The following is a 14,518-nucleotide window of genomic DNA, read 5'->3' as shown; positions in this document are numbered from 1 at the left end:
ATTCTATTGAATATTTGCTTTAACGAAACTATAAGAAATAAACAACTGTCGTCAGCCACTAGTATTATTAGGAATTTAATTAATATTAATACTTAGAGTATATAGATAACTTGCAACATACGGTATCGAAAATTTACGATGGACAATTCATAAGAGATTAGCGATAAGTAGAATTGTTATATTTTAACAATAAAATAAATTATGCTTAATATTGTTAGTAGTAAGTCTTAAGATACGTTGTACTAAACTAACGTAAATGAAATAATAATTCATCAAAGTAAACAAATTTGTCTTAAACTTATCAAAATTCAATTTAGTATTTGCGTTGACGGTGGCTTTGACGTTCGTTTTGATGTAGGGCTGATGTTTACGCTTCGTCTGTTTCTGGGCCACTTATATATATGTACAGCAGGACCAGGCCGAAACAATATATTTTGGTAAATCATCAAATTCAGTGAACTGAGAGTATATATTGTTTTTTATTCAATTGTGCCGTGGCCTCAACTTTAACCGTAATGATAATAACTTAATTTGATATGATAATAATGATGTTGCTTAAGAAATAATACATTATGAGCAGTTTTTGTATGATTATTAATTATGACTAGCTTATGAAATACAGGCTGAATGTTAATAAAGTAACTAACCAGTAACCTTAGCTCTCTTATTGAAAATCCAGATGATAATAACGTTAAATTTACTCAAAAGATTTAATGTACGTAAGGTATGTTTATTTAAAATAGGTAGGCAGAATGGCGAGTGGACTTTATGATGAATTATCACAACTATATATAAAAATATTAACATATCCCTTACATCCTCATTGCGCCGTCAACCTTGGGAACTGGGATGTTATGTCACTTGTGCCTGTAGTTATACAGGCTAACTTGATGTTTGGTCATAAGTGAGTGGTACCTACCTAGAAGGGTTTGCACAAAGCCCTACGACCAAGAGTATTGAAATATGTCTTGGTGTATTTTCTCTTCCCTTGTTATTGGTATAAGAATTTTACCAGAGATTTGTGTCTTCCGGTTAACGGATCCGATACAGCAACAAAATATTTTGATATCTCTATAAATAAGTCTTATTCCATATTTACTATGTATAATAATATTTTACTTTGTGTATTGTCTGTTAAAAACGTATTGATGAGAAATAATCAGCTTATTTTATTATATGATGCCTGAATAGAACCATTAATTTGATCTCATATAATTAAAGTACCGAGTTAAATTAACGCAAGCTTCCGCATGATAATAAGAATTGTTTAGATATATTTAAATATAAAAAGTTTATAACCATCAATGAAACGTGGGTTCAATTTATACAATAACAAAGATCATCCGAAATTGGCGCTGCTAACAATAAACGTAAAATACAATTCCAATCAAGGATTCAATAAAACTGTAATTACTTATAATGGGTATCCATTAGTAACTTATTGTTTAAAATGCATTTGTTATGTGTGCGTTCAATAAATATATTCATAAGTTAGCTAATGTGCGCTTCGTTAGATGAATCGTTGGGATGCGCTCAGGTCGCACGAAGTTCAGAGGTAAAGAAGCTGGTATATAAACCTAAGGCAGTGTTACTGTTCACATACTTGTGGTGAAGCTTGGAGAATCCAGACCTGATATAATTGTCCAGCCGACAACATGGTGAGACTTATTGCATTGATTTTTAAATATTATTATTATCGTTTTTATATTACAATTTTCAAAGAAAAAATATTTTCATGATTGTTAGATATATGAGGAAATTGGGTACCTGTTGTGTGTGTCATTTCCGCCTTTATGCAATCCTGGTTTCGGTGGGATGGCAACATCCCTTCATTTTCGACACTTTGCCAAGTATAGGTTCTAAATTGAATAAATTGTGTCACTTGTGAATTCAGTCGGACAGCTGATAAATACAGTAATTTATTTTATTATTTATAAAACATTAACAAGAATTTCGAAAACAATTATCGCATTCATTAGATACGGTTTAAGCATTACTGAAAAAAAAAACCGCTTTGATGAAATAAAACGTAAAACATGATGAAGTAACGCAGCTGCTAATTTAGAGGAGCAAAAGCAATATCTCCCCATGAAAAGCCAATTAGTAAATAAAAAAAAAATACTATTTTTTTTTAAATATTATTTTATTATTTATAATTTCAAGATAACTGATTTTTTTAGTTATTATTTATGAATTATAGTTTATGATGTAATTTAATAAATACATAATTAATATTACATTATATCTTTAATAATAATAAATGTTAAAGATATTATAAGTGGCTGAAGTTTATAGTGTACTTTTCGTTCGAGCATCGCATTAATTTATGCAAGATAAGCGTCAAGTCATGAAACCCTTTCTTTCCTCATTCCGGTAGTAACATTTGAACCATTCACGTTACGCTTTAGATGTGTACGATGGCAATGATGTATGACGTATCTCTTGATTCCCTTCATTTTATTTTAAGTTCATGGAGATTTGCTTAGTATCATATTTTTATTCCATACTGTAGTAGCTGTCATGGATAATTAAAAAGTAAAGTACGGACGGAAATGTTAATTATAAAATATATTTTTTGTTAATTTATAAAACAAATATTTTTAGGCATTTTGTAAGAAGCCTATGTCATCAGTAACTATAATGTATTTTATTTATCAACAAACAAATTGATTAACCATCAATTAGTTTGGATTGTATTGCTATACGTATAAAGTAACAAAAGCGTAATAGGTACCATTGAATGGCTACATCATTTAAAAAGCCTGCTTATGTTATAATATCAATTATTACACTATAATTTATTGCTTTAAAATAATATTAGGCGTTTTTCATATTTGAAATGAAATTATCAATAACAATTAAATAGTATTTTCAATAATAATTAAACGTATTTATGCTGTTTTCTGCCGAGGAGTTCGTCGAATCCGGGCTGTAGAATCAAGTAATAATAAACAAGTATTAAAAATGCACTGTCCTCGGAACTGATCTAGCATATAAAATTATATTATATTAATCTCCATAGAATAAGATAAATAAATAAACATACAATTTGACATAATGATTTGTTATCGTTTGGATTCGGGATTGGTCATTTTATGTGTTGAAATTAAACCACATACGGTTCAATTGATAATATGATATTGGACGAGTCCCCATTATAATGACAGGGTATAAAAATAAACGTAAATTTTACGTGTATGGATACTTAATTTTTTTTTTGTTTCAGATCTCTATATTTTTTATTGGTTTGCTAGTTGTCAGCTTAAATGCGCAACCGCAGAGAGGAAATGATCCCATACCTATACTTCGCTTTGAATCAGACGGGCCAAATGTAGATGGATCCTATAAATGGGCGTAAGTACTTTTGTGGACTGAGTAGGGGTCTCTAATTATTTTCCGCTAAGACACACAACCTTACTAATCACTGGTCCTTATCTGCTATCAATATTTTTTTAAAATACGAAATAAGGCGATGTAGTTTTGCTTTAGTATAGAGCCGCCTCGTTGAAATGATAGTGGCTAATTTTGGGCTGCAATTCTCTTATGTAAAAATTTAGAACAAACACAAAAAATTGGTCGAAAGTGTTGCAGTCTGGTGTTACGGCCTGTTACTGTAGCCAATCGACTGTTTTGTTAGATTTCCCTTTAATCGGACTACATGTATATGGGTGACGGGATAGAAATCATAAATAATTTACACATGTTTGCGCATATTGGGTAGTCTTTGAGATTTTCCACTTTCCAAAATCGTGTTGTCAAATTTCAAATGACGGCGAGAATTTCAATCAAACTAATAACAAAACACTATCAATAAAATAACATTAACAAAGATCATAAAAAAAGTTGAATGTTACAATCAAACATATTTAAAATAAATGTCATATAAATGAACGAATTAAATATACTTTACTGTTGATATATTATATAAATGTAATTAATGCTAACAGATGTTATTTGAAACTTCAACAAACAATAATTGTAAATTATTATACTTATATTGTATACTGAGATTATGTAGCATAATGTGTTCTAGCGTTTCTAATTTCTTAATATTTAAAGTTACGTTAGATATCACTAAAAGGTAACTTGTTGATTCAATAAAATTGTGCAAGATTAAAACCAGCTAGGTTTTGTATATGTATGCGTCTATGTTACGTATTACCCTTTTTTTAATAATCTCTTCTAAAGTTGTTTTTGGTTGCATGTAAAAGACTATAGTAGACCATCAAGTACATTTTGATATAATTAAATTGGCTATTGAGTACAATCTTCGATAACATAAGACAGAAACGAATAAAATATTCCAAGTTATAGATAAGCTTATTTTCATATTCGTTATTCAATTTGTAATACAAGTACTCGAACGTCTTAAGTACTCAACGTGTGAAACTAATTTTTCGTCTTATTATAAGCACTTTGTTTAATATATATATTTTAAATAAGAAAAATAATTTCCTGTGGTAGTTGTTGAAATCATCAATTTGTTTTTATTTAGATTCGAAACTGGTAACGAAATAGCAGCGCAAGAGAAAGGATACGTAAAGAATTTCGGACAAGGTGAAGGTAAGGAGATACAAGTCGCTGAGGGTAGTGTCAGCTACAAGGCACCAGATGGGTCACCTATCGCTCTCACATACATCGCCGATGAAAATGGGTTCCAACCTCAGGTAAGATAATTTACATTGTCTGCCTGCTTCGTTGAGTGTTAAGCCTGGCTTAAGTCAGTTGGCTTTAGTCTTATAAAGACTGCGAATTTTGAGATGTGTTGGTAACAAAGCTTTTGATCGGGCCAATAATATAAAAATATTTTAGTTTTATGACGAAAAAACGTTAATAGCTGCCTATTTTTTGAAAATGGCACTTGGTAAGCACTCGATGACGTTAGTACTGAGTCTCAACAGGAATTGGGTTGCACTTGTTTTTTTCACACACTTGTGTTCTTCAATATATAAACTACAAAATCTCTCTTGTGCATCAGCTTACCCGAAATACATCAGAACTTGTGAAAAGAACGATATATAATAGCTTACCAAACCAATACATTTAATGACGCATAAAATAACCCGAAGAAATAGAGTAAAAAATGTATGCAATCAATAAAAGGAATAACAAGGGGAAAACGTAAAATATATCGAGGTAGTACACTTTTAAAAAATACTTCTATATAAGGTATTTTGAGAATATAGATTTATGTGTGACGAAAACTCTGTTTTAGTGTACCTACGTATTGTACGTTATATTACTAAACTATCATTTGATTCGTAACTCACACATCTTTATGACATAATACTTTTATTAGCAATTATATCGAGAGTCAGCAAAGAGATAAGCACAAGGAATAATACCTATTACGTCTTAAGCAGATTTAGTGCACGTAAATATTTTACATTATTTACTATTGAAATTAGTCAGACGCATAAACTTGATGATTGCGCGCTGATATTTTTAAAAACCCATTTCGTAGTCAGGACAAGTATACTTGATGTTATCTAAAGATGACTGTTGTAGATCTTCAAGCACTTTACCATTTTTGTTTGCGATTATACCGCTTCCGTCTGAACATTTTGCAGAATTCATTATAATTATTCATACTTTTTATATATTTGTTCATGGTATTACCCTTAAATGTCCATTGCATTTTACAAATTCTTCCTTACTTAAATACTAAAACGACTTAATTCAATATTATTTTAATCTAAATTCAATAAAAGTACATTATATAATATAAAGTTTTTTATACAGAAAACGAGAATATAAAACGAATCGTTGCGCAGTGATAAAATATTTCTTTATCTTCTTCTATAATGTTATTCACCTGACCCTATACCGGCATACAAAAACCTTGACATCTTTCGTTCGTTAATAGCTATGTAACTGACAGATGTGTCGCGGAATCCGGCATACTAAAATAAATAATGGTAAATTATATAATTTTATTTTATTGATAAGAAAATAAAATATTAATTGTTAATATAAGCTTGTTAGTTTTTTTTCTTTTTTTTAATCTGTCAGGTTACGAACTTTGCGCCTTTGTTTAAAGTATTAATGTCTGCCAATCGCACTTTACTCCAAATTCACAATGCATATGTATGTAATCAGCATTGACCTACTGAAGAATAAGAAACTATAGTTTTTATTTATATGACATTTACAAATGTAAGACCACACAATATTCATTTGGAAAGGTTCGTCATAATCAGTGTGATCTCAACAAGTACGACTACGAACAATAAATGTATACAATTGACAATAATCAGCATTTGTTTTAAAGGTTTTGATTCATTGTTACGACTTTTTTTTAACAAGCTATTATATAATTTGGCTGTTTAGCTAGTTTCCTTGTTACGAAATTATTTTGTGTAATGTTATTAATTCTTTAAACAATTGCATAATACTTGTATAAAATCTCTCAATATAATAACGAACAATTGTTGTAAGATTAAAAAAACCTTATGTTATTAGGAATTACAAATTCAAACTGAAATACCTAGTTGGGAGTGGTTCTAGCACAAATTATGCCTTGAAAGCCTGAATCATCGTTATTACGTAAGGACCTATAGAAGATGTCAGTGCAGAACAGGCGCGGGTGTGAGTTGGCCAATTTATATGTGTAAATGTCGCTTCAAAATATCAAATGTCGACCCGTGACCCGTTCTTGGGAAATGGGAAATGGTCTTAATGTTGATGTGACACTGATATGAATATCTATAATTCGTCGAAACAAACTAGGCCATTACCAAACGAGCTCACTTATAGTTTACGACGCCTACGCAACTTTATCGGCTAATATAGCAACAGCTACAAAAATTTGAATTTGAACTCATTTCAATATTTTAGTAATAAATCTCATCTGTTTCATATAAATAACGTCAGTTTCTCTTACAATATATAATGAATTTAGTAGAATATATAAAATGTTTACGTAATACCTTCAAATTACTTTTGGATAATTAAAACGCAACATCAAACATCACCGACAGTTTTAAATCATTCCCTAGAAGCCAAGGCCCTATACTCGTTACATAATATAGGCAAAACATTTGCTTAGCGAGTGAGTTGGGTTGGGCTTAACCAGTTAACTATGAGTTGTTAATTGAACCCGTGGATAGAACATGTGAATCTTAGCCAAAAACCATGCGTTCAAAATTGGACAAGAAGCGCGTTTGTGTTTAAAAAAAACATCCTGTATACTTATGTTGAATGACTATCACCCAACCTCAAAAGGGCACCGCTGTATAAATAAGCTTCAAATACATTAAAATGAGCGAAAGCCTTACGCAGCAGAGGAATATATACGGGCTGAAACTTAATGTCATTCAAAACATTTAAGACAGATTAATTATATCACAATAATTACCTTATAAAGCTTTTCTTGTATCCTTCATCTCACGTACATCTTCCATATGCATATAAAAATGAGCTCGTTATCATGAACTCGGTGGACATCTCTATTTATAGTCTCGTAACAAGTTTGGAACTGAGAACAATTCTTTGCATAATATTAACATTTTCTTTACCAAAACACATACCTGTTTGTAGGACAGATATTGTCTGCTAACTGCATTATTATCGTGCAATGCGTACCACAGATCTACATATGATCTGAATAATTTTGTAGCACTGTTGCATTTATGCTAAATACTTCAAGAACATAATTTTATATGTAATATTTTATTATGTTAGTGTACTTGTATCCTGTTTAAAAATATGTTACGATATGGATATAACGGAAAATCGTTTTTCAGGGTAATCATCTTCCAACTCCGCCACCAATACCTCCCGCAATACAAAGAGCTCTGGAATACATCGCAGCCAATCCTCAGCAACCAGGTCAAGGTCAACCTCCAGCATACAAGAATAGAGGAAAACGTTAAGCGCCAGAAAGAAAGAGTGTACAACCTAAAACTGCCAATTCATAACACTTTTACTAATTTCCTGATAATATAAAAAGAATCTTCACTGTAAATTCGGGTGTACATCAAAAACTCATGAAGGTCTCTGCATCCACGAACATTGCTATGAATCACCATTCACAGTCACTGCTAGTCAAGCAGAAAGTTCAAAATATTATTAACACAATAATATACCTACGAATCTATTGATCTGTACCCGCCTTTAAGAGCATGAGGTATTTATGTAACCTATAACATCGCCTTGATAGTTATGGAGATATTACACCTGCCGAATATTCACGACAAAGTGTCAGTCACAGCTAAAATAAGCGATTTTTTCATATAAATATATGAATTCTCGTCGGAAAACCTAACAACTAAGCTCATTTATCATACGCATATCCATCTATCATTTTAAATTCACAATGGATTTGAATTCAAGCACTATCTAGTCTTTACAGGACGCACAAATTATTCTCATATTATATTGTATGTCGTAATTCCATTAAGATTCTACATATAATAAAATATCATTTAACACGCCCATTTATAGTGATCATCAATAACATTACAAAAGCGATTCGCAGAATTATAGTTTCATAGCTATTATTACTTGTATCTTTTAATACTTATTTTTATTAAATAAAAATATAAAATAAATACATTTTATTACAAATTTTTGTCTTATTTTATATTTATTAATGCTCCCTACTTCGTACGGGTTAAGAATTTTAACTTGAAATATTTTTATTCAATGAGATAAAAATTAGACCTGTTCACACTTCGCTCATACATTTATTGAATTGTATGAAAAATTAAATCTGGATGTTGACAAATATAATGATCATCAAGTAATTAAAAATATTTCATTAAAACCGGTCAAGCTGTAAAAAGGAGAAGAAGAATTACGAACACATCCTCACCGGAATTTTAATCTAGAAATATGTGCAATTATCGAAGTGGTTAATGATTTTATGTTACGTAATAAAAATCTTTTTTAGCTTAAGTGAGCTTAATATCCTTCTATCATCCTTTATTATATATATTTAAACAAATGCAAAACAACAGAACCCGGAGCAGCCTATAAAATTAAAGTTACAAAATCGAATTGTTATTGTGTTATATTTATGGCACACCTAGTGCTCAACAGACCTTGGCTATACTTTAAAAGACATTCGAATTAAGTAAAAAATGCCTCATCCAAAAATATTTTAAAATAAATGATTCATGTCATAAACAAATTATGAAATATATTTCAAGCGAAATAGATTTATTATGTTGCTTTGATCTTAAGCTTAACATATTTTCATACACGCACCACAATATCCTTGATTTATATGCGAATATTTAAATCGTTTTTTTTAGAGTTGTTTTATAAAAATTAGATCCTGTACACATTTTTTATAAAGGTTTCTTCGCTTGTATACCGAAGAAACCTTTTTAAAAACAGAAGCGTTTTATTTCGGAATGTTGGGCACGAACTCGATCACGTACCCTTCCCTACCTACCCTTATCGCGTCTAATAAAGATTCACCTAACTAGATAACTTATATTGTAGGTATTCTGAAATAGGGTAAATTAATTTCCAAAAGGTTGCCATTTAAGTTAAGTTTGACAGTCTTTTATTATAAAAAAGTTCTGTCCTCTTGACAATGTTGAAGTTTGTTTAAACCTAGACTTCTAATCTTTTTTCAGTTATCGTTAACTGCGCTTTTAGGAATGTGGGTCAACTTTAATTATTATTTATTTATATAATTCGTAATGGATCAAAAATACAATATTATATATTACCTATACAATATTAGATATATAACTTACTAATAATACAGTATTAATGAAGTATGAAATATATTAATTAATAATTATTAGTCGTAATTTTGTTGAATTATGTTATTAATCATATTATAATTATCTGATGCTGGCTTATGTCAGCCTACTGTTAACAATAATTAAAATAGAATAAAATATTTTTAATACTAAACAACAACTTGGTCTTATCTAGTTTCAAGCAACATACGAAATTTTACAAAAATATATTTTTGTTTGCATTAAAGTTATATGAAAGCCTAAAATATATTATTAAATGTTTATTAACAAACACATTCCTTGCTTAATACAACAACTAAATATTTTGACAAACCATTATTCCTGAAGATCTTTATCTACAATAACCTATAATAATAAAAATAATAAAGAAAATATGATTACAACTCGTGCCAGTGGCGAAACAGCATTTAAATAATTGTCAACAAAATATTGACAGTCAGTGATAGTGACAGTGTCGTGTTATTATTTATGACTTAAATCTCCATCGTGTCTTCTCTATCGCACGTCACATTGGCGAAATAATCTGTGCCCCCTTGGCACAAATAAAAGCCACAATAAAAATAAAAAGAATATTTGTGACTTACTTAAGATTTTCAAAAGTCGCATCGAATCGATCACCACAAATTGTATATTGCACGGATCAGTAAAGAATGCGTAACCTTTGAAATTCTGTAGTTTGCTAGAAACTATTATTGCCTTGATTCATTATTCAATAAACAATAATATCTTATAATGATGATTCATAAAGCTGTGTGCATACAGAGTTTTGTAAATCTAATGAAAATTATATATCATATCACCTGCGTGAGTTCTTAATCTACGCATTAGAAGTTGATTTAAAATATATCTTAGGTAATTTACCACTGTTAAGTTATTTAGCTTTATCTTGAAGCGTGTGAGTATTTCGAGGTATAAGTTTATACAAGCAATAAAAGATTAATATTGAGATAGTAAAATAAATAGAATCTCAATTTTGTATCGTTAAGCACGCTATATTGAAACACGTTCATACTGGACCTGTCATAGATTCATGGTAGTTAACCCCTCTCTTGTATTTGCACTTGTGTTGTGAATAATATGTATTTTAAGGATAGTTTTATTAGCAAATAAATACAATAAAATCACGATAAGTAAGTAAGTATTATAAAAATGTCACCTACTCTGCGTATTATAAGAACTTTTAAAAGAAACAGTTTTTAAAACTTACCAATTTTTATATTCTTATATCCTTTTTATATATCTTCAATAAAATTTTGATGATACAATTTTTACTCACATATTATATAAATAAGTATTGTTGTGTTATACCTGTATTTTCAATAGCTACCTGGTGCTAAGGATTTGACCCCTAATTAAGACCATACATATCATTTATTTATTGTTATTAGTATGCATAAAACATTCATTAATATTTCTAGATACCCATCCTACTCGTTCATTTATCAGCAATGAATAGTGTTATGATCTATCAAATTCAAGGTAGCTCAGCATACTATGTAGTGAGGTAAACTCGACGCACCTTTGACAAATGAAATTTGTAATATGATCGCGGAAGTACTGATTAGCCAATATAACAGCCTTTGAAATTCACCACGTATGTTAGGGACGGATGACAATTGGAGCGAACTGTTTCTATAATTTTATCATTCGATTGAATAAGGTACGATACCTTTCGATGACTTCGACTGAAGGCTAAATACCAGGAGCTTTTCTACATTTAGGGCTCTACCTAAATGTAGAAAAGCTCCTAGGGCTCTCCCTATATCCATCAGTTAACTGTGATTGGTTGAATTATTAATTATAATCGTCATCAACGATCATAACGATAATTAATCACAACCTTTCGTCAAACTTTCTTTCCGCTTGTACTTGGCCCTGTAAGAATACATGATACAGTGCACCTTATATATATATTTGAGAAGTTCGTTCGCCTTTACAAGATCTGTCCCAACTTCTATCATTTTTTTATTCAAAACATACATTAATCTTTTATTGGTTTTCGTAATACTTATTATATTATTAAAAATATAATTGGCGACTCGTTGGCGAATGAGTTTTGATGCTTTTTAATAAGCCTACGTGTTATTATAGGAACATACTGAAGAAGAAGCTGTATAAATAAAAAGTCACTACTTATTATTAGTAAGCAAATACACTTAAATTTTACGAGCCTGCATCGTTTAAGACACAATCGTATTTATAGTTGTTACTTATTTTTGGTTATTGACTACAGAAAAATATTATTAGTCACTGATGATGATAATATTTTTGCATAATTATTTCTCGATCTATTTAAAAATTTAACCTTCCTTTGTTTACAGCAGTGTCAAGCAATTACTAATATCCGTGATGCAGTCATCCACTTATCTACCACCCTCCACCAATAACCACCCTTATACCAATAATATAAACGCGGGTATGATATTAAATTTGACTATTTTAAAATATTAATTGTTTTTACTCCATACTGTACTTTGATTACTTGCATATCCTCGCTTCGCTCGAAGTTGTTAAACATATTAAAATGAAAAACAACACATTAGGAAATTGAAATAGCTCAATTAGTTTTATTATTACTGTAGATTTTGTATAAAAACCTCTTTTTTTTTAAAAAAAACGGTGCGATGCCTTTCTGAAATTTAAATTTGATTTTACTGATTAAATAATTAATTAAGTTTAGCTCGTCCTTTTGAATTTTCCCACGCGTACATACATTCACATACTGTAGTAGGTGCAGTATGATTCGACTCTCTCCCGAGATGTTTAAAAAGTTAATGTTACAAAATGCTTTAATAGTTAAATCATTATTTTGATTAAAATTTGTATTCATCCAAGTTCCTAATTATCTCTATTGCTTGCAACAGCGAACACTAATGGGGTCAATTATTATTATAAGTCAATTATAGGAAGATGTCGATCGGCCCGCATACATAATATACAGAAACTCATCAATCTTAAACTGATTCTTGCACGCAAATATTTTGACATTCGATATAGCTGGTAAATGTCATATGTGACTATCGGTGTATACTTGGTATTGAAAATTTATTGACATATCAGAAACCGACTATAAAAAATATATTTTTATTGTATATCTCCGTTATTTTGTAATTGTAATATCGAATCTTATAGTCATATTTGGTATTATAAGGCTATTTTAGTAAATCGAATAATCTTTTGGAATTACATTTTAAATTAAATGTTTGGTAAAAATAAGGCAAATTACAGTATGAATCTCAAAGTTTATTTAATCAATAAATATAATATAATATTGCAGACGAGTCTTATGATATAAAGTGGCGTTTAATATATCTGTCCTTTTATAAACATTATGAATTATTACAAATTACTCTAATTAGTTTATTGGTATTTAAATCATAATAAAGAAACAAATATTTTACATATTATAATTTTAAATTGTATAAGTTATAATACATTGCACAAGTTAAAGTCCTTGTGATTTGAATAAGTATAATTTATTTCTAAGCTTTACATATTAAAATAATTGTTTTTAAATTCTGTATGTGTAATTTTAAATTCTAAAATTACTATTTTTTTGTTAGCAATTAATAGTTTATTTTACCCGCCTTCGTAGGTATCCAAAAACACTATATATGTATAAATGTTTTAAAAACATCTCGATATATAGTACGTATAATAATTATAAATGTTTTTTTATTTAAACTGTCTTTTGTAAAAAAAGTAAATTTTCTATTATAGCATCATGTAATATATGAGCTTTAAGTTATATAAGTTTCACTTATATCGTTACACACTTGACTCTGTCAGCATGAGATTACCTACACATAATATCTGCTTGTTATATGTTGAAAGACCAAGGGTCAAACCACCATAAAAATGGACTATAATTTTTAAAATTGGTGATAGAAAACTATAAATCACAATTTATAAATATTTAATACATACAATAAGCTACTTTTACAAATTGACATTGGGTGGAGTGTTGGCGAAACTAGCAGCTTTTCCCCGTTGAATCGCAAATTTATTTGTCTGGGCGAAAAGTGAACCAGCCCAGCCAGCTAGCCCTCCTGTAGTACATTATGATATACGAGTTTTTTGGGACTTCATACGCATCATTTTTTTCCATAAATTTAGATATTGTCTATTAATTATTTATATCCTTGAATAATTTATATTTTTATTAATAAGTATTTGAACACTGAGTTTAGTTTTCAAGTAATAACGAGCCGGTTGCATTTTAAAATTTTTATTTTTATAGCATTTTTAGGTGGACGGGCAAATGGGCCTCCTGATGGTAAGTGATCGGAAATGTACCACTAACCAAGAAAAGTAAAATGACATGTCCCTTGAGCGTGTGACACTGGCTGACTAGTTTTCAAAGCGGAACACAACAATACAAAATATTGCTGAGTTTGAATTTGAGTTGAGTTTAAGTACGTATTAATTTTGATTTGAGTATAACAAATATTCTAAGGTCTAGAAAGCATGTTATTGGATCCGTGTACAAGCATGCTATGTCTCAAGCATACATACATAATTTCTTATTAGCTACATCAGAAATTATTTACGACTAAATCTTGTAAATGTTAATTAAGGTTACCTTTTATTAAAGGGTGTCATAAGTTTACATCTCGCGATTTGTATATATTAATTAGATATGTATACTTATAGACGTGGAATATGTGGAAATGTACATTGTTTTTATTTTTGATGAAACTTGGTATATCGAGGTTCTTCTGGATGGCAAACCAGCGTAAGTCATCGTCTCGTAACTTCGTGCAACAAAAATTAAGGCATACAAACTGGCTACCTGATGC

The 14,518-nt window shown here is 29.8% G+C and overlaps 1 protein-coding gene across 1 annotated transcript; it reads left to right on the top strand.

Annotated features, from left to right (window-relative positions):
* The first annotated feature begins 3,160 nt into the window (after nt 1-3,160).
* LOC113393589 (endocuticle structural glycoprotein SgAbd-8-like) lies at nt 3,161-8,568 on the top strand. Its single transcript, XM_026630566.2, has 3 exons — nt 3,161-3,354; nt 4,496-4,667; nt 7,746-8,568. The coding sequence occupies exons 1-3, from the start codon at nt 3,161-3,163 to the stop codon at nt 7,872-7,874; spliced, it is 495 nt and encodes a 164-aa protein (XP_026486351.2). The 3' UTR covers nt 7,875-8,568.
* Nucleotides 8,569-14,518: the final 5,950 nt, after the last annotated feature.

Source organism: Vanessa tameamea, chromosome 6 (assembly GCF_037043105.1).
Source record: "Vanessa tameamea isolate UH-Manoa-2023 chromosome 6, ilVanTame1 primary haplotype, whole genome shotgun sequence".
NCBI lineage: Eukaryota > Metazoa > Arthropoda > Insecta > Lepidoptera > Nymphalidae > Vanessa > Vanessa tameamea.
The sequence above is the reverse complement of the archived record's forward strand: the minus strand, read 5'-3'. Positions and strand labels throughout refer to the sequence as shown.